The 22,160-nt window shown below is 47.3% G+C and overlaps 1 protein-coding gene across 1 annotated transcript; it reads left to right on the forward strand.

Annotated features, from left to right (window-relative positions):
• Positions 1-7,408: 7,408 nt before the first annotated feature.
• LOC311036693 (P2Y purinoceptor 13-like) lies at positions 7,409-18,545 on the forward strand (the record flags this gene model as incomplete). Its single annotated transcript, XM_084045545.1, has 3 exons — positions 7,409-7,591; positions 7,688-8,077; positions 16,800-18,545. The coding sequence occupies 3 exons, from the start codon at positions 7,409-7,411 to the stop codon at positions 17,223-17,225; spliced, it is 999 nt and encodes a 332-aa protein (XP_083901671.1). The 3' UTR covers positions 17,226-18,545.
• Positions 18,546-22,160: the final 3,615 nt, after the last annotated feature.

The following is a 22,160-nucleotide window of genomic DNA, read 5'->3' on the forward strand; positions in this document are numbered from 1 at the left end:
CGAGATAGAGACAGACCCAGGGAGAGAGCGAGAGAGCGAGACAGAGAGAAAAAGATGTTGTGTTGGTTGTTGACCCTGAAAAAAAAACTGGTGCATTCCAAAAGCGGACCGATTCATTGTTCTGCTGTGCCAGTGGGGGACAATGTTTACACTTTTGCAGGGTGCTATCCCGGTGTGACCACCGCCATGGATCAGATTGATGTGCAGGTCTTCAACACAGTGTCTTCAAACTGGACGAAGTTGTCCCAGGTGACAGAAAGGAAGTTGTCCCCGATGATAAATGGAAAATGGAAAAGGAAGTTGCCCCCGATGAAAGGAGAACGGCCCGTCGAGGTTCCCTCCCCACGCTTGGGCCACACGGCTGTGCTGATAAAGAATGTCATCTACGTCTGGGGAGGAACAGTGAAGTTTGAGGAGATCAAAGATGACCCTATTCTTTATGAATTTTATAACAATGACTACAGAATCGTAAAGCACCGCCAGGACCCTATTCTTTATGCATTTAATGTCAACACCCACAGATGGTTAAATCTCGAGATTTCTGGGACCGTTCCAGAGGGGAGAGAGAGCCACTCGGCTTGTGTCTTAGGGAAGGTCATGTTCATCTACGGAGGAGAAAGCTATAGTTCCTATTCGGAAGGAGGACCGCGGCGTAGTGTCGGCCATACTAGTAGCTATGCTATTAATACTGAATTGTACAAGTTGGACACCAGCACAATGGTCTGGTCTTTAATTAAAACCGGAGGCCCTCGACCAGCTGCTTCACACCATCACTCCACCACCATCATCGGGACAAAGATGTTTGTATTTGGGGGAATGGGGTACCAGATGTGCCACAAAAACATCAGAGTGTTTCACCAGAGGTACCACGAAAACATCAGAGTGTTTGACACAGAGACCAACTGCTGGCTGAGTGTTTGTTCACAGCTTCATCCAAAGGGACGCACGAGTCATGCAGCCTTTGCCTATAATGGAGAGCTGTACATATATGGCGGCAACAACCTTGGTCTGAACTTCGATTATAGACTAATTATAGATCGAGAGACTTCTGTCCAGGACAGTGATAACCTCAATGATCTATGGAAATTCAACCCAAAGACCTTATTCTGGAAGAAGGTTGAGCCCAAGGGGAAAGGCCTGGATTGGAAGTGTAGTATGTTCAGTTGCATGGTCAGAGATCGTCTCTTCCTCTTTGGATACACAACACAGACACAACAACCCGTCTGTTGTTGCTTACAGGCCTTAAACTTAAATCCTAGTCCTAGTCTCAAGACGTTGTGCAAACGAGCAGTTATTCGGTACGGTATGGAGCAGTCTGGACTCCCACACAACATCAGGTGGGAACTGGCAGCCATGACAACAAAATAAAGAAATAAGAAAATAAGAAAACAGTCAGGCCAATAAAATAAACACAACCCAACTAATTTGGTGGTTCTAAAAAGTTTTCATACCAAGGACCCCCAAATTGTATTTGACCACGGACCCCTGGCCTGGTAAACCATCCCGTTCGTGTGAATTCACAGAATCACAGATTCTTCTGCAGAAGACGTGACCGGGATGGTTTACCAGGCTAGAGACAGCTGTGTTCCGTCAGCAACGATAAGAGCTGTGTTCCGTGAGCAGAAATAATGGAGCAGAAATAAGACTTCCGGTTGACGATCTCTTCAGAATAAGAGTACCCTCTAGAGTAAAAAGAAACCATTGAAAAACGGTTCATTTGCACATTAAAACTATAAATTAAGCATTTAAACGAAGCTAGAAAACACATATTATGTATATTTGTAATAAAAAAGTTTTTAACTGTTTTAATAACATTAAAAATGTATCTAAATGGATAAATGCTGTTCACTGGAGTGCATAGACTTCACAAATTGGGCGCTGGACACGAGACAGCTATTTGCGGGGGCACGTGTGACATACGCACGCGTTCAGGGAGACCCCCTCTACAACGCCACACTCTCCGCTAAGCCAGACAGGTGTATTTGGAAAAGTGGCGGGCCGTCCAGTGAGGTCAGGGGTCAGAAAAGGTCCATTTTCAGTGCATAGACTTCACAAATTGGGCGCTGGACACGAGACAGCTATTTGCGGGGGCACGTGTGACATACGCACGCGTTCAGGGAGACCCCCTCTACAACGCCACACTCTCCGCTAAGCCAGACAGGTGTATTTGGAAAAGTGGCGGGCCGTCCAGTGAGGTCAGGGGTCAGAAAAGGTCCATTTTCAGTGCATAGACTTCACAAATTGGGCGCTGGACACGAGACAGCTATTTGCGGGGGCACGTGTGACATACGCACGCGTTCAGGGAGACCCCCTCTACAACGCCACACTCTCCGCTAAGCCAGACAGGTGTATTTGGAAAAGTGGCGGGCCGTCCAGTGAGGTCAGGGGTCAGAAAACAGCCATTTTCAGTGCATAGACTTCACAAATTGGGCGCTGGACACGAGACAGCTATTTGCGGGGGCACGTGTGACATACGCACGCGTTCAGGGAGACCCCCTCTACAACGCCACACACTCCGCTAAGCCAGACAGGTGTATTTGGAAAAATCCCTGAACACGTCCGTATGTCACACGTGCCCCGCAAATAGCTGTCTCGTGTCCAGTGCCCAATTTGTGAAGTCTATGCACTGAAAATGGACCTTTTCTGACCCCTGACCTCACTGGACGGCCCGCCACTTTTCCAAATACACCTGTCTGGCTTAGCGGAGAGTGTGGCGTTGTAGAGGGGGTCTCCCTGAACGCGTCCGTATGTCACACGTGCCCCCGCAAATAGCTGTCTCGTGTCCAGCACCCAATTTGTGAAGTCTATGCACTGAAAATGGCTGTTTTCTGACCCCTGACCTCACTGGACGGCCCGCCACTTTTCCAAATACACCTGTCTGGCTTATAAAAAGAAAAAAGGTTTTAGAAATAAAACAAATGCCACTGTGCTGCATTCTTTTTTAAGGTAGGCTACTCAAGTATTTTGAAGGGTTACAGCCTGTCTCTTCTTTAACACTTATGTTTTGTCATACTAGACGTCACTCTGCATATTCATTAAACTGTAGTCAAACTTGCAATAGTGTGAAATACATTACAGGATAATAGTGCAAATATGCAGTGATAGTTGTCTGACAACAAAATAAATGTCCTTGGCATAGTCAGTAACATTGTTGGTATGTCCCTCAAACCAACGATTGTAACATAGCTAACAGACCTGTGTTGTAACAGGTCTGTTATTAAACTCAAAACTTTGACATGCAACAAGAACTTCATGTTGTGGTTATAAAAGGCTTATATCATTGTTATAATCTTTCCTTTGTGTTGTCAGGAGAGCAGTTTGCCCCAAGTTATTGAATGCCATGTTGTGGCTGCGTAACCTGAGTGAGTACTGAACTGAACGTATATTGTCATAAAAGTGCGCGTGTGTGTGCGTGTGTGCGTGTGTGCGTGCGTGCGTGCGTGCGTGCGTGCGTGCGTGCGTGCGTGCGTGCGTGCGTGCCTGCGTGCGTGCTTGCCTGCGTGCGTGCATGCATGCGTGCAATAAATAATCAATGTATTAGTTTGTAATTTACATGAATCATGCAAACTTGTACAGAGGCAAATAAGTAAGTCCAACTAACAAGAATTGCAAGTTCTAACACTACCCTGTCAAACTGTCTACTTACTGTAAATGGTATGCATATACTGTTCAATTTCTCCAATGTAGGCCTACTAACCCATTCATATTCACACACCGATGGCAGAGGACACCACGTAAACAGCTGCACATCAGGAGCAGTGATAAGCACCTGAACCTTAAAGTGTTCCTATTCTGGGGTTAACATTTGGCAAAAATAGCAGTGTAGAGCAAAATGAGGAGGGGGCCTAGTATAAAGCCCTTGGTTATCCGATCAACTAAATTGGGTTTAAGTGGTTAAGGGTTCAGTGTCTTGCCCTTTTTTCACATCTCTGGAACATCAAACTATCTTTACAATATGGCGTTGTTGGCAAACTTCAATAGTGCAGTAAAACCTGTAAGTCGGTGGTTTTAAAGATACCACAGTTGCTTTTCTGCATTTATTCAGATGGTACAGAGGAGAGTGACAGGAAACAGAATGTTAAAGGTATAGAACAACTCTTCCAGTATTGTGCAGTAGGCTACAGTTACACAGCAGGCTGTTCACAAGTAGGCAACGCATCGGTGCCAAACTGACCACACATAGGGAGACAAAGATCAACAAGTGGACATAGATTAAGTCCTTGAACATCCTGATAGTAGAATCTGCTGTGTTTCATTGTTACTTTAATTTGTTAATTTAATTTGTGTATACTATTGTAGAGTAATAATAAAACAAATACTACACAAATAATCATTCAGCAACAGCAAATTGTTGCAAACTCAGGCTATTTTTCAACAGCACAGACTGGCATGTTTTCTGAGAAGCAGATCTTGATATGCTGACTACATGACATAGGTCACTGCATATGTCAGTAAGTTCATCAATGATTACAGTCATTTCCAAATCAGAAACTGTGGATTAACAGGAAAGTGTAAGTTTAAGCAACATTGTGGCCTCTACTTTTAAACAATCAAACAATTGTGTAGTTACTGTATGAAAATGTACACTTAAAATGTCTATTTTAAGAGCTTTTTGAAAAGGTTAGGCCAAACAGCCCAATTCCTGAGGTCTCCCATGGCCCCATCAAGGGCATGAGTCAGAACAAGGAGTCATAGAACAGAAGTGGGTACACTGTGTACACTGAAATATATTGAGCATATAGGCCTACTGTTGGAATTACAATATTCTCTATACTGTTATAAGTAAATACATATATAAATGTATTCATGAACAAGATAAACAGTATGTACTGTACACAATAATGTGTTGAAAATAATTCACTTGATCGTTTTTGCAATATTCATGGATGGACACATACAGAGCTAATGTTGTAGCACAATTGTGGTGCACTGACCCCTATGAATGAAGTGAAATTGCTTTTGGCTCTGTGTTTGTATAGAGAGGCCCTTTAATATGTGATTCAAATTTGATCAGATGATGTGTTCATGATTTTTGGTATTTTTTGTCAAATAGGCCTCATCCAGCTAACTTTTTGCAGGCCACCTGTAGCCAATTGGCATTGAATATCAAACATTGGTATGATACAATTTCATCATGCAAACCAGCAGTTTGCAAGATTAGACCTCGATTGACCCACAGAGACACACACACACGCACGCACACACAAGGACACAAAGACGCAGGGGCGGCCTTCGTCCTGCCAGCAGCCTGACATAACGTTTGATCAGAGCACCACATACCCTGTATTTGTTACTCAAAACCGTTTGCAGAGGCTCTGCATAGGCTACGTGTCATTTTTAGCAAGTACCGCAAACGACTGTGAGGCGGGCAACGTGTCTGTGGCCTGTGTGTCACTGTGGAGCAAAAGAACATGCAGGTTGTTTTCTTGTCTTTTCCACTATAGTTGAAGAGTCACAAGTGAACACGTGGCTGGTATCGATAGTGTGGCAAATGCATATTGAAACAGTTTCAAATATAGTCAAACATTTTAATTTAATTTCTAAAACTTTCTAAAACTAAAACTGATTGCTGTACACACTAGAAGAAAGTTTACCCACTAAAATCAGTCTGTATATGGCATATACACTCCACTATACACCATTGTCCAGGGCACTGAGCACACTTTGCTCAATCAAAATTTAAGACCGAAGGAACTGCTTCTCCCATAAGCATATACCTTTATAATGCTTCCAGCCAAAACGATCTTGTCTTTATTATAGTGTTTATATTGTTAATAGTGTTGTAAAATATTGTAGTTGACTGGTAGTGATTTTCACGTCTGTCTCGCAAACTGCATCACTCCCAGCAGCCTCCTTGTGTCCTGATGACTGCGCCCCACTACTGACACAGCCCTGGGTACAGGCAACCCGTCCTGGTGAAGATCTGCACTCAGTGCACTTTTCTAGTCATTGTTTGCTTTTATTGTTCTGAGAACATACTATGTACTATAGAACAACTATTTCCATAGTCAAATTGTTTGGATGTGGACTAGAAATTCTGTAAAACAGTAACTGACAAATGCATGTGGAATGTCATTCCCTCAATCCACAATTCCCAGTAAAAATATTGTAATCGCCGCACAGCTGGAAGGTCCTGGGTTCGATTCCCGCCGGGGACGCTGCGGGCGCTAGGGGCGTGTTCTCTCCTCCACATCATCAGTGCCCATACCCTAGGTGGGGTTGGCGAAAGGGCCTTTCTGTGTGGAGTTTGCATGTTCTCCCCGTGTCCCCTAGGGTAGGTACCCTCACAAAAAACATGCAGTAATCCAGGTCTCTATACTGCCTCCCCCTGGTCAGCCGGGGCGCCTGATGGAGGGGAAAGGAACTGGTTGGAATAACGTGTTCCTTACATGCACGACTACAGTACATCCAACCGGGGAAACCCCCCCTGTCAGGTGATAAGAAGCGGCATTGAAGGATGCATGAGCTCAGTTCGGGGCTCTCCCCAGGCTGGCAGAGGGAGAGTAGCACCCAGGATTACATGCTTAGGCAATTGGCACTGGGTGAAAAAATGGGTTACAAAATCGTGGGATAAATATTTAAGAAGAAAAATATTGCAATCAGAATCAGAACCCAAAATGCCTCATGGCACAAGACTTCAAAGCAACATTATTACAAAGTATATGGACATTATCAGCTGGCACGCACTTTCATTTTGATGGGCAGGATGTCGACCTTCATATACTGCAAGTTCATCAGAAAACACCGTGAGAAATAAACACTTCTATAAACACTTCGACCCCAGCCACAACTTCTTCATATTTCGTTCTTCTCCTCCTGGTCATTTGACATGTCATTGATCCCAATTATCCAAAGAGAATAAAGACATTTTGAGAGGTAAGGCAAGCTTCGACTAGCTTCAAAATAATGTCAAATATTTTTGGTTAAGTGGTTACAATTGTAAAGATAGCACACCAAACAGTAGTGTGCCATGATCGTTACATTGCCAGTATTCAGTTAATAGATAGACGATTAATTAATGCCCTACTGTACCTGATCTATGAATTTAAAACATATTTACATTTATTTATTCTAGCATAAAACCTTGAAAATGTTATCTGAATAAAAGTGCAGGCTGACTCGCATCTGGGATGTTACCTTGTCTAGAATGTTATTTTGTTGATGTTGTAAAATATTCCTGATGTATATTTTAAAATGTTGTTTTACTTATTACTTACTGTAATACTTATTTAGGCCTGTAGTGGCAATGTTATTACTTTTTGGTCCCCAAAACAAATACTGCAACTCCCAAGACTGCAACTCTTCATTGTTGGAAAACATGAAAATAACAAATGTACAGCCATTTTTACAGAAACGTTTCATCCTTATCATGTAGATCATATCATCAAGATCCAACAAGGTTGTGAAGATGAATACCACAACCTTCAATAACACCAAGAAATGTGTTCTAGATGCCAGTGTGACAGCAGTAGTCTTCCCATGTCTATATAGTGTCCTCTTTCTAGTGGCCCTAGTACTGAACAGTCTGGCTGCATGGATCTTCTACGACCTCCCCACTAAGACCACACTTATTGTCTATCTAAAAAATGTGGTGAGTGAAGTGATTTGTGCTGGGAATATATTTGTCAGTGGAAAGAATACAGAGAAAAAGATCTATGTGATTAATAATATTATCCTTCACTAATAGGTGGTGGCTGACATGCTTATGACGCTGACCATCCCTGTTAGGGTGGTGAGTGACGCTGGTCTGGGCTCCTGGCAACTGCGTGTCTTCTACTGTCGATACTCAGCCGTTCTGTTCTACCTCACCATGTATGTCAGCATTCTTTTTCTGGGTCTCATCAGTCTGGACCGCTACCTGAAGATAGTCCGTCCATTCGGGAAGTATGCTCTGCAAAAGGTCTGGGTTGGTCAGGTGCTGAGTGCAACTGTCTGGGTGGTGATGTTATCTCTAGTGCTGCCAAACACCATCCTGAGTGACAAGCCACCAGAGCTCTCTGGGCGCAAACTGAAGTGTGCCTCTCTGAAGAGTAAGCCCGGTCTGCTCTGGCATGAAGGATTCAACTACTTCTGTCAGGTAACTTAAAAAAAAGGGATCCAGCTACTTTAGCGAGGTAACTCATCTTACTTTGCACTAATATTGTAGACGAACGCAACTGTTGTGATATACTGTAATACTGTTTAGCATTTTAGCAGGGTAAGGAAGCAGCCTTGTTACTTCACTCACACACAGGCATTAGAGTGACCTCACAAAACCTCACAGGCACAGTGACTAGGCACCAGGGTCTAAGAAGGCAAAAAGAGAAAGAGAAAGGTTATGGTTGAAATAGAGCAGTGTGACAGTGACTCACAACTGGTTTCACAGCCTGCAGAGAGAAAGGAGGGGGTTCCCCCCCCCAACGTTCTTGTAAATAAAGTCCCTATCACACAAATCTTTGTGTGATAGGGACTTTATTTTTTAATTTATTTTTTACATGAACCACTTGAACCCTTGCATCATATTCTGCTATTTTCTTAATCGAAAATAGCAGATCTAGAAGCTCACAAAGCGTCGCAGACACATTGTGAGCTTGTAGATTGGCTTTTTCGGCTAAGAGGTTTGGTTTACAGGGAGAACAGAGCAGACCAAGTACAGAGACCAAAGGTCAAGTTTACAAAGTAATGTATTGAGGGTTTAAGTGGTTAATGTTTGAAAATACACATTTAACATGAATCCTATATGTAGTTGGTGTCCCTGCTTCATCTCTCTCTCAGCAAAGGGGTCCTTGGCCTGGAAAACGTTGAAGACCCCTGGTATAACCGCTTCTTTTTCCCACCCAAGCCATGGGCCTTCAATGCCAAATTGAGGATACTCATGGATGTTTACAATTGGCGCATGCGTATGATTAAACGGCCAGGGACGAACGGCACACAAACCCAAAGAACACACACACACACACACACACACACACACACACACACACACACACACACACACACACACACACACACACACACACACACACACACACACACACACACACACACACACACACACACACACACACGTAGCAGCCCCGCCTCTCAGTCACAGTGCTGATCTCAGCTCTCAACTCATCTTGTTTGCACCTCTTGAAAATAGGTGTCACAGAGTTTGTGGGTTTTAACTGGCTGAAGATGACATGTGCTTGGGCCTGTTTGCTTTATCTCCTCCTATAGAGGCGATTTAGTTAGATTTTTGTTCAACAAAACTCCCCTACAGTGCTACATGTGACTGTTTCTGTCACTGAGGATGTCTTTTACACAGGGCACTGTTCCTTTCACTAGCAAAGACCACACCATCAAACAGAGAATCGATTGGGTTGTATTTATTGATGATGAAATGTAGACGGGGGAATGCATTGAAATGTAGACAGGGGAATGCATTGATTTGTGTATGTGGTGCCACTGTGGGGAGAAAGGTTTGTACAGGGGAATGCATTGGTTTGTGTGTGTGGTGCCACTGTTGAGAGAAGGGGTTATTGTGTATGTGGTGCCACTGTGGAAGGAAGATGGGTTAGGTTGGGGGGGAAGGGGCGCCTTAGATGTGAAAGGCGTGGTCGGGGGGAAATGAGGGGGTGTATGGGTGTCCCGTTGTTGGGAAGGAGGGGATGGATGGGGGTCCCGTTGTTGGGACGGAGGGAATGATTAGGGGGTCCCGTTGTTGGGACGGAGGGGAGGAATGGGGGTCCCGTTGTTGGGACGGCGGGGATGGTAGGGGGTCCCGTTGTTGGGACGGCGGGGATGATAGGGGGTCCCGTTGTTGGGACGGAGGGGGCGATTGGGGGTCCCGTTGTTGGGATACTGTAAGGTGGGGAAGGGGAAGAGGGGGGGAGGTTGTAGGGAGATGAAGGTGGTGAGATAGAGGCGGGGAGGGAAGAGAGGCGGGATGAAGCGCCTGAAGGAGGGGCGAGGGATGTAGGGGGATGAGGGGAGGTAGGGAGGAGGAATGGAGAGGAGCGGGCGGGGGGCCAGGCGGTCTAGGGCATGGGCCCTGGGTATATTGGCTTTGGGGCCCGTGGTCCGTCTGCGACCTAGTCGCGCAAAGACCCCCCTTGGAGACCTAGAGGAAGCATGTGTGAGAGAGGAGAACAGATCAGTTTTGCAGGGTTAGTTTTTTGCATGGGGAGGAGAAGGGGAGGTGGTGGGATGCGAGAACACTGAGCATGAATGAGAGCGGGCATGGCGTGGTATAAATACAACCCTTGATTAGTTTGGTAGGAGGAGATAAGGGAGGAGTTGTTATCAGCGCCATCGCAAGCAGGTGAGCTTGGGAGGAGTTGATATCAGCCAGATTGGAGGCGATTAGGAGGGGGAGGAGATGGTTATCCGGTGTGGTCTTCCCTCCCGAACTTACATTGTACCAATTGCATTTCACTAGCAAAGACCACACCATCAAACAGAGAATCGATTGGGTTGTATTTATTGATGATGAAATGTAGACGGGGGAATGCATTGAAATGTAGACAGGGGAATGCATTGATTTGTGTATGTGGTGCCACTGTGGGGAGAAAGGTTTGTACAGGGGAATGCATTGGTTTGTGTGTGTGGTGCCACTGTTGAGAGAAGGGGTTATTGTGTATGTGGTGCCACTGTGGAAGGAAGATGGGTTAGGTTGGGGGGGAAGGGGCGCCTTAGATGTGAAAGGCGTGGTCGGGGGGAAATGAGGGGGTGTATGGGTGTCCCGTTGTTGGGAAGGAGGGGATGGATGGGGGTCCCGTTGTTGGGACGGAGGGAATGATTAGGGGGTCCCGTTGTTGGGACGGAGGGGAGGAATGGGGGTCCCGTTGTTGGGACGGCGGGGATGGTAGGGGGTCCCGTTGTTGGGACGGCGGGGATGATAGGGGGTCCCGTTGTTGGGACGGAGGGGGCGATTGGGGGTCCCGTTGTTGGGATACTGTAAGGTGGGGAAGGGGAAGAGGGGGGGAGGTTGTAGGGAGATGAAGGTGGTGAGATAGAGGCGGGGAGGGAAGAGAGGCGGGATGAAGCGCCTGAAGGAGGGGCGAGGGATGTAGGGGGATGAGGGGAGGTAGGGAGGAGGAATGGAGAGGAGCGGGCGGGGGGCCAGGCGGTCTAGGGCATGGGCCCTGGGTATATTGGCTTTGGGGCCCGTGGTCCGTCTGCGACCTAGTCGCGCAAAGACCCCAAAGAATGGTGCATCGTTTAACGGGTGAGTGCGATGTGGGCTTGGAGGAGATCGTGGGAGTTGGAACGGATGTACGTGTGGTATGCTTGTGAAGACCACCTGCCCAGGATTTGGATCGTGTGTTCGGGGACGCCTTTCCGGGAGGCTGTGGAGGCTGCGCCTATACGGAACGAGTGACCGGAGAAGTGGTTGGCGGCGTAGCCGGCTTTAGTGAGGACGGAGCGGAGATGATGGTGGAACCAGGTGCGTGTGACTATGGAACCGGATTCTGAGATGAACAGGGGGTCGGATGGTGAGGCGTTTTGCGACTGACGGATGGCGAGGTGGCGGACGAGTGGTTCGTATGGGCTGAGGGGTGAGTCTAGTTTGAACAGGTGAATGGGGGTGGATGTTCCGAACTGGTCGGTCTTACTGTGCCGGAGGGTGTAGATGAGGGTGGAAGGGCTGAATATTGATAGGTCGGACAGACAGGGGTGGCGAGCCGGATCGAACCTAGTATTAGTGGATGTGAACTCGGAGCAGCGGAGGAAACCGTAGAACGCCAGGAGGAATAGGGACTCGAGTGTGGAGTCGGTGAATGGGTCTGAGTGGCCGGAACGGAGGACGGTGATGCAGTCGGCGAGAACGTTGTCTGTGAGGGGTTGGCGGCTAGGAGGGTGGTGAGGCTCGTGGCGTTTGATGCCTTTGAGAAGCAGTGTGACGTGGGGGTGCGTGTGGAAGGGGTGAGCGGCGCCGGTGAGGAGTTTAGCGATGAAGTTTATGCCGGATAGGTAAACTCGGATAGTGGAGGAGTGCATGGACCGGGAGTGGTGGCAGTGGCTGACGTACGCCGTGAGGGTGGCCAGGTCTAGTGACGGGAAGCGCAGGGTGAAGGTGGCGTGGAACAGCTGGAAGTTCTTCCATGCCGTCCAATAGGTGGAGAGTGAGGATGGGGCGAGTGACTGGAGGATGGTTTGTCGTGCGTGGTGGATGAGATGGCCGAGCGGATGGTTCAGGGGAAGGTCATGTGTGAATATGGAGGTACCGGAGTGGGATAGGTGTCTGCTTCTGGAGCCAAGTGCCTGAATTTCTGAAACAGAGAACGAGAGAGTGAGTCAGCAATTGTATTGAGGTGACCGGGGACGTGGGCAGCGCGGATGATAAAATTGTGAGTGACGGTGATCCAGGTGAGTCGACGGAGGAGTGCCATGATGGGGAGTGAGGAGGAGCGACCTTTATTGATGATGTTGACGGCGGCTTGGTTGTCTGAGTGGATGAGGACGGAGCGGCTGGTCCACTCCGATCCCCAAAGGGAAGCCGCTACCACTATCGGGTACAGTTCGAATAAGGCGGAGGAATGGCCGGAGTCACACGGGGGATCTAGCATCTCCTCTGGCCATTCCTCCGCGAACCACCGGCCTTGGTAGTAGCCTCCGTAGCCTACCGAGGGGGCGGCGTCTGTGAATAATTGGAGGTCCTCTGGTGAGGAGTGGAAATCATCATAAAAGAAACTGATTCCATTCCAATTTTGCAGCAAATTGTGCCAGAGGCAGAGCTCCATCTTGCACTCTGGGGAGATGGTGACCTGGTTATGGAGGGCTGGGACGGAGGAGGCTAGTGAGAGGAGGTGGGAAATGAATGAGCGGCCTTGGGGGATGATGCGGGTGGCGAAGTTGAGGTGACCTAGGAGTGAGAGGAGTTGCTGTTTGGTGCACGAGGGGGTGTCTGCAAAATTGGCGATGATTAGGGTGATTCGGTGTAATTTTTCCAGGGGGAGTGAAGCTTGGAAGGTGGTGGTGTCGAGATTAATGCCGAGGAACTCTAAGCTGGTGGCGGGGCCCTCTGTTTTGTCCTCGGCGAGGGGAACACCGAGGGCGGTGAAGGCCGTTCGGATTGCTAGCAGAGTGCGTGCGGGGGGTGATGAAGGGAAGTCTACGGACAGGAAATCGTCTAGGAGGTGGACGAGGAATGGGATCTTGTATTGGTTCAGTAGAATCCAACATAGCAGTTCTGATAAGTTATCGAAAAGCTTGGGGCTGCTTTTGCAGCCGAATGTTAGCCTTACGGAGAAGTAGTACTTCCCCCTCCAGCAGACTCCGAACAAGTGCCAGGAGTCTGGGTGGAGGGGGAGCACTTTAAAAGCCGATGTGATGTCGGCTTTGGCAAGCCAGGCCCCGCGGCCGGCTAGACGGATGAGGGAGATGGCGTGGGTGACGGTGGAGTATTGGAGGGAGAAGTCTGAACTGGGGATGAGGCTGTTAATGCTGGGGACTGAGGAACCGTGGGGGGATGAGAGGTCGATGATGAGTCTTTTCTTGCCTGAGTACTTTCGGGTGGCTATGCCGACGGGGCTGATTCTGTAGGTGGGGAATGGGGGGGAGGTGAAGGGGCCTATCATGAAGCCCTGGTTGACTTCTTTAGTGATGAGGGCGTCGACGGTGTCTGGGTCAGTTATGGCGGATTGGAGGTTATTGCAGGTGTGGGATGTGTCTGGGAGTGTGATGAGGCCGGGGGAAAAACCGTGGTTGAGGCCGTCTATGAAGAAACGGATGAAGGTGGGATCTGGGTGGGAGGCTAATTCTGAGGCTATGGCGGGGATGTTGATGGGAGTGGCGAGGTGCTGTGATAGTCAGCTGACTGCGGGCTTGGTGGGATTGTGGGGACAGGTGGGGCGGGAATGTGCTCCGCTGCAAAAAGTGCACACGTGCAACATTTTGCATGTGGACATGTTGCAGCCCTGGTCGTTAAAGTTGTTGCAGACCATTTTGGAGCCTACGAAGATAAGTTGGCGGCCTCGACGGTCCCTTGTCTGGGAGGAGGCTGGGAAGGTGGTGGGACGCTCTGTTCTTGGCCTGGCTGGGCGGACGGCGGAGGACATGAGTGGTGGGGGTTGCTGGTTGTAGGTTGGTCGGGGGCCGGGGGGCGGTGCGGGGGTGGTGGGGTGGGAGCTGGAGACCAGGGTGCAATCGGTGGTGGGGTGGGCGGGGCAGCCGCACAGGGTGCAGGCGATGGCGGTTCTGCCGGCAAAGAGCCGGCAGTACAACTCGGTGTCCTGCGCGCCCCAATAGGTTGCCACGTTCCACTGCTGGAGCCGAGCTGCCGCCATCGCTGCGAACTGCCGGTGGTACTGGAAGTACGCGGTGCCCCCGAAGCGGACGGCCATGTCCATTATTATCTGGACGTAATCGTCCAGCTCCTGCCTGCGGGTGGGAAATAGTGAACAGATTATATTGCGGAAAAGGGAAAACGCCAGAACGAATTCGGTGGGTGTGAGCACGGTGTGTAGTGGTGAGGTGTGGAGGTCACGGAGAGTAATGGATACCCCCCCGCAGTCGACGGTTCTGGGTTGGTGGGTGGCGGCGGAGGGCTTTAATAGGGAGGCAAGGTCGATGTCCATACCCTGGAGGATCTGGTTACGGAGGGACGCGGAGACTGGAATGGGGTTGGCGGCGATGGCTGTAGGTGGCATGGTTGCCGGCGTGGCTGAGGAGAGGGAGAAAAAGGTGGGCTGAGGCCCGTGGGGGGGTAGGGGACCTTGGCGGAAGGGGAGGGGGGCCGGAGCCTGAGGTTGGAGGTAGGAGTGGGTTTGGAGGGGGGGATGGGGGGGGGGCATTTGGCCGCTGGTGGCAGGAGCGAAACCATGGCCAAATGTGGGGGGGAGGGGGGGAGCCATTTGGCCACTGGTGGCAGGAGCGAAACCATGGCCAAATGTGGGGGGGAGGAGGGAGGGGGGGGGAGCCACTTGATCGTGGGCAGCAGGGGTTATTGCGTAATTAGACATTGCAGATGTTATTGCATAGTTAAGCATGGATGGGACATGAGGGGGGGGAGGGGGGGGGGGCATTTGGCCGCTGGTGGCAGGAGCGAAACCATGGCCAAATGTGGGGGGGAGGAGGGGAGCCACTTGAGTGTGGGCGGCAGAAGTTAATGCATAATTAGACATAGCAGATGTTATTGCATGGTTAGGCATGGATGAGACATGAGGGGGGAGAGACATGAGGGAGGGAGGGGGGGGGGGTTGGGGAGGGTGGGAAGGGAGGTTAGACACAATGGGGGGTGGAGGAGGGTGTGGGGTTGGATGGGATAGAAGTGCAGCCTGCGAGCACAGGGAGGACAAAACAGATAAAAAGTTTGACATGGGGGGGGAAGCAGGCACAGGGGGGTGAGACACGACAATGGGTGGATTAACTTGAGTGTTAAGGTGGTGGACGGTGGACTGGCTAGGGAGCGCCGTGAGATGTTGGTGTTGATGGTGGTGGGGGTGGGGGGAGGGGGCCGGAGCCGGTCGAGTTGTTTTCCTTGTTGCTTTTTTGGCGGGGGCGGGGTCGGGTGGAGCGACGCTCTCGTCTCCTGGTCCGACGTCATTTTTTCGCGACGGACCAGGAGGGGAGGAGGTCACCAGCATGGCGGATTGGTGGAGAGAAAACAATGTCGCTTTAGGAGCTGCTCTGGAAAATAATACATTTTTTGCCCGTAGGGCTTTCTGAAGGCCAATTACGGTCCATTCCGAAATGGGGCGGACCGGAGGGTTAACTGACCTGGCTGGAGTCGAAGTGCGTTGACTGGCACGGGTGGTGTATGGCCCGGCGGGGCAGCTGGCTGTGTGGCGAGCTCGCTGGCTGCGGCTCGTTCGAGTGGTGGGGGTGTGCGGGGGGTTCTGCGGTGTTGGTTGGTGGCGGAACTCGACCGGGGTTCGGGTGAGCGACCGACTGACTGGGGTTGAAGTGGCTGAGCGCAGGCGGCGGCTGGATGGTGCTGGTGATGGAGTTGGCGGGACGGGAGGGTCTGGGTTGTCGAAATCCTCCTCGTCCGAAGCCATGACTTGGAATGAGTCTTCGTTGTCCATGGTTTGCAGGTAAATAGAAATATTTCGCTGTATTTCTCTTCGTTCGCTTTATGCGTGTGTGCTCTTGCGAGAACACTGAGCATGAATGAGAGCGGGCATGGCGTGGTATAAATACAACCCTTGATTAGTTTGGTAGGAGGAGATAAGGGAGGAGTTGTTATCAGCGCCATCGCAAGCAGGTGAGCTTGGGAGGAGTTGATATCAGCCAGATTGGAGGCGATTAGGAGGGGGAGGAGATGGTTATCCGGTGTGGTCTTCCCTCCCGAACTTACATTGTACCAATTGCATTTATGGCAGTGTGTGCGACCTTGCTCTTAAAGATGGTATAACAGAAAAACAATGTTCAGGTAGGGATACTAATTTTATCAAATCAGGACAGAGAAGGATTATTTATCAGCTGCAATTTTATAAATCCAATGTTTCAAATCCTGTTTATTTTATTTAATCACTTCCAATTTCACTTGTTTATCCTGGCTGTATAATGTATGAGTTCTGTCTCCTGATTGGATCAAATTGGCATTCTGACCTGAACATTTATATTCTATTACTATCTGAATATATAGCACTTAATTTAACAAAGCCCTATCACTTACACCACCGATTGCAGTGAGTGTTCGACCACAATGTGGCTTTTTGTCTTATCCTTTTAGCATCATTGAATAGCCTAATCGTAAACTGTACTATTTGCAAACTGTTCAAAAAGTATTCAATCAATCAATGAAAAAGTGTGAGTTGAAGTAAAACAAGGTCCAAACACTTGGCATGTCAGTGAAGTGAATGTTTTGTTGTGGTTTTATGTATTGTGTCCAGGTGGTGTTCTGGGGCACACTGGCTCTGATGGTGGTCTGCTACACCTTCATCAGCAGTACGGTGTACAAGTCATACAAAGCCTCCAGCAGCTCCAACGCAGCCAGTCGCAGAACCAAAGCAAAGGTCTTCGTGGTGGTAGCAGTGTTTTTCATCAGTTTCGCCCCCTTCCACTTTGCCCGGGTACCCTACACATGGAGCCAAACCCAAAAAACAGCACACCACTGCGTAGTGGAGAACGCCCTCTACATCGCCAAGAACACCACCTTGTGGCTGTCAGCCACAAACGTGTGCCTGGACCCGCTCATCTACGTGCTCCTGTGCAAGGTGTTCCGAAAACGACTGACGGCCGCTCTCAGGCACAAGCCCCTCCCACAAGGTTCCATCGAGGGTCCAACAGCATCTTCAACGCAGCTAGAGATGTCATAGTGTGTGATAGGAAAGGAATTTTAAAGTGTACCCTGTGATGTACTCATCACTCTATAGTGTGATGAGAATATTTGATAAAGTAGCCTACATTAACTGTATCGTCCAAAACATTTCCTCAACTTTGCTTAACCGTCTACATTTTCTTCTGTAATCTTTTACAAATTGAACTTCCCCTCAGTATCACTTGAGCAAAATTGGAAACAACATGACAGATCTAATTTCTCCACTATACATGTAGTTAAAATGTGACTATGGGAAAAATTAAGAACAGAATATAAAGGAAGCAATGGCTTTCAATGGACACTGCTTGTTTTATTTGAGGTTTTCTTTCCTGGTACCTTTCACATATTTTTGCTTGTGTTTGCTAATTAACAATGTTTATTTGCATCATTGTAATTTATTTTTATGTTTTCTCTGTTACATTTACTTGTAGGGGGGGCTACCTATGTTTTGGACATTAGCTATTTCACATACCTGTTTCACAAAGCTTAACTGTGTCTAAATTGTGAGCCAAGACCATTTTCTATTCATTGTAGGGGATGGTAATAGTAAAAGCTAAATGTCACGCCCCAACCTAATCATCCTACTATAATTCTAGTAACCTCTGTGCGTTTGTAGTGGTGGTGGTGGTGGTGAAGCTACCCGCTTCTCCCCACTGGCTGGACCAATTGCTCTGATTTTGCACACAGCCATTGACCATTACCATCTGAACTTAACTGTGAAGCCCGTTTTTCAATTTCATCAAATCTCAGCTTCTTATTAGCGTTTTTGTGTCAAAGAATGTCGTCCCATAGCTGCGGCTGCCCAGCTATGGGACAAACTGCCTCCCGGGTTGCCAGATCATGGGCGTATATCCCCCCACGGATGCGTCGACCGGGTATGGTCTAGTTATTATGAAACGTACAAGACAGGTAAAGCTATGTGTTTCTGACAAGAAAACTAATGATTGATTGACTGATGATTATAAAATATTTTGCAGAGCTTTGACAAACAATGCGTTTGTGTGTTCATCCCTTTTATTCTCATGCTAAACCAGACATACAGGCTAATAATTACCCAAACTAATTACAGGTAACCCACCTCTGCCTCCCTGTCTCTGAGAATATAACAGCCAAGTAATTCCTGCATTTAAAACATGGGTTGTGTGTCTTTTGTGATATGGTGCAAGGGATCTGCAGTAGATGATGGATCAACAACCACCATTTTGCCAATAGGTTTGATGTAGACACAGATGTCATTGTTATCCGATGTTTGGAGAAGTACCTCAGAAGCAAAGCACTGGCAGAGCACCATTAATTGCTTTCAACCTGACGTCCCTGTTTTGAGCATGTCATTTAAAAAAAATTTCAATAATCCACTTCGGCTATTTTTGCTTTTTGTTGTTGATGTTTTCAAATGTTTTATGCCCAAGGCACACATAAAAATCTCAAGGCACACCTGTGTTCATATCATGCAAAATAGATTCAAACAGTTGTTATCACTCTCGTGATTATCGTTTATTTTTATTCGCTAAAACCAAATAAAAAGTTACTCTTAAGCCCTATTTAATTAACGTTTTGAGCTTGTAGATCTGCAATTTCAGCTATTTATTTTTTATTTGTGGGGAAGGGAGGGAAAATAAAATGTCAAATTTGAAAGGAAAAGTTAAATGTCACGCCACAACAATGTGCAGCAATGTGTTTCTGCCAAGAAAACTAGACTGATGATTATAAAATATTTGCAGAGCTTTGACTAATAATGCGGTCTTGTGTTCATCCCTTTGATTCTCATGCCAGACCATGCAGGCTAATAATTACTCAAACTAATTAAAGTAGCTAGTTAACACAGAACCTCTGCCTGTCTGTCTTATTTAAAAGCCAAAGCCTGTCTCTGAAAAGGTAACAGCCCAGTAATTCCTATGTTGAAAACTTTTGTGTGGGTGTCACTGTCCATGGTGCTGACATTTAGTTTTTTCTCTGCTGCATGAGAGCAATTACCTTTAAACACTTTTAGAAAAAAAAAAGTAATTGGAGAAACACTGTACTCCAGCTAAATTAATTAATATACAGTAGCATCAAATTTGTTTAACCACTTTAACCCTGTATACATAAGGTTAAAACAAGCACTGTTATTGTGAATGCTTATGGTGCACCAGCTTAATATGTAGGTGTGGAAACTCTGTATTTTAGTTCTGCGTAAAGCTAGCGGCCATATTCTACATTCTAATGTTATAGCCAACAGTTTGCACACTTTAATACATATTGCTTAGTACAGTGGTCTTCAACAGGGGGTCCGGGACACCTAAGGGGTCCTGAGAGTAGCTACAGGGCGGCCGCCAAATCTTTGTGTGATATAGGAACTTCTTTCTTTTTTAACATCAACCATGAACTCTAGCATCCCTACATTTGTCAAAAATTGCAGATCTACAGTCTCACAATGAGCTAGATATGCTATTTTTGGCAAAGAGATGTGTAGAGTGGAAAAAGAGCAAGTACAGAGCCAAAGGTCAAGTTTACTAAGCATCGGGGGTTTAAAATGTCTGAAAATACACATTAACATGAATTCAACAAATATTAAAAACAAATATTAACAAAAACAAACAAACCTATGAATCTATCTATAAAATCTATGAAAAAGTTTAATCTGCAACACAATTTTATACGATATATAGTGGGGGGTTAGCCTGGTAAAGCCCCTCCCTCAAATGACAAATGAGATTTCCAGAGGGAGGGTTTACCAGGCTATGGGCGGTCTCTGCTTCACCTTTCTCTCAGCTAAGGGGTCCTTGGCCTGAAAGACATTGTAGACCCCTGGCTTAGTACATTACTTGTACTGTAGCCTATTTGATTATGTATGCTTGATATTGTTGCCACAGTCTGGCGGAATCTACACCGGAATCTGTGGCAGCGGTGGCCTAGTGGTTAGAGGGGCGGCCTTGATACCGGAAGGTCCCTAGTTCGATTCCCCAATTCATCACATCAATCATGAATCACCGCTGAATAGCCCTTGAGCAAGGCTTCCATGCAGGGTCCGGCTGGAAACAAGCTTCGTGCTTAGTCCGACACCCTGGGTAAACAACAAACTTTGCTTTACTTTGCTTTACACCAACATTTCACTGCGCATACTGTATGAGAATGTGACGAATAAGATCTCTTGAACGTTGAATGAATCTGTGGCAAACTTTGTAAAGAATAAAACATCATGTCTCGCACACATACAACATGACAACAGATATTAAATGTATCCAAGGTATTTTACACTTGAATTGGGGGGGAGAAACAAACATTTTTTTTTGTCAAACTTATGTTCATACGATCATGTTTTACCCCGTTTGGTGAATTCGTTTTTTGATGTTTTCAAACTTTGATTTGCCCAAGGAACACCTAAGGGCAAGTCAAAATCTTAAGGCACTCAAGGACCAGGTTCTATAGATGTTTATTTTTGGGCGTTGTAACCGCCCCTATAAGTGAGGTAGTACACCCCTAATCCTGCACCGTGATTGGCCACCCATCGAACACCCCTAACCCCTACAAATTCTATGCAAATCTATTATTTTCTTCAAGTGTGGTCATCACTGTGATGTGGTCATCACTGTGATGACCACATCATGTCATCATGTCTATTCAGCACTGTGATAGGCTAGCAAGACACATGACACATGTCCGTCCTATAAATAGGATTATGCACTTAAAAAAAACACATTTATGTTTTTTTTTAAGTGAGTCATGGGTCTGTGATGACCACTGTGATGACCACCACACCGCCCACTTCACACTGGGTGTGATTTTTGAGTGGTGCCAACCACTCCTATATCTGACTTTGTCCGTGTGTCCGTATGTATGTATGTCTGTCCAATAAACAAACATTGATGACAACATCAATACGGGGGTCAATATGGGGCTCATCAAAGGCACCACTCTCTTCACACAGGGTGTGCTTTTTGGGGCGGTGTAGCCGCCCCCTATAAGTGAGTTTTGGACACCGACCAATCCTGCACCGTGATTGGCCAATAGTCTACAACGCATTGTATACCCCCTAACCCTTCCATTGTTAATGCAAATCGATACCTTTGCAAAGTCAGCCAATCACATTACAGCTAGTGTCATCACCACTAACTGTAATGTGATTGGCTGACTTTGCAAATTCAGGACTGTGATTGGCTAGCGAAACACAATGACACATGTGCAGCCCTATGAATAGCAGTATGGACTTGGAAAAGTATTGCAAACTGTTGGAAAAAGTCATTTATCCTTTTTTTTAAAGTGAGTCATGTTGTGATGACCACACACCGCCCACTTCACACTGGATGTGATTTTTATTTACTAATAACAAATAAAAGGTTTAATCACTTAAGCCCTAATATATTTCATCACGTTTCGAGCTTTGATCTGCTTTGTTATATTAAGTTCTACATCAGTGCCACTAAACTGTGAAAAGTGGGAGAACAAGGAGCCACACTCAATAAACATATATCTCTCTCTCTCTCTCTCTCTCTCTCTCTCTCTCTCTCTCTCTCTCTCTCTCTCTCTCTCTCTCTCTCTCTCTCTCTCTCTCTCTCTTCATTCTTTATTGGCATGGTAAACATTTTAATGTTTTAACCACTTAAACCCCAGCATCCTCAGTGAAAGCCTTCCCCACGATAACAGAAAACAGAAAAGACACTAGTGTAGAGGCCTGGGGGACTCTGGTTAACCATATGGGTTTTAAATGGTTAAAACAATCAAAACTAATTTCTCCCTCTGCTTGTGTGTGTGTGTGTGTGTGTGTGTGTGTGTGTGTGTGTGTGTGTGTGTGTGTGTGTGTGTGTGTGTGTGTGTGTGTGTGTGTGTGTGTGTGTGTCTGTGTGCGCGCGCGCGCGCGCCCGTCTGTCTGTTTGTCTGTCTGTCTGTCTCTCTGTGTGTGTGTGTGTGTGTGTGTGTGTGTGTGTGTGTGTGTGTGTGTGTGTGTGTGTGTGTG

The sequence above is a fragment of the Gymnoscopelus microlampas genome (assembly GCF_963454915.1).
Source record: "Gymnoscopelus microlampas genome assembly, chromosome: 20".
In the NCBI taxonomy this organism is placed as follows: domain Eukaryota; kingdom Metazoa; phylum Chordata; class Actinopteri; order Myctophiformes; family Myctophidae; genus Gymnoscopelus; species Gymnoscopelus microlampas.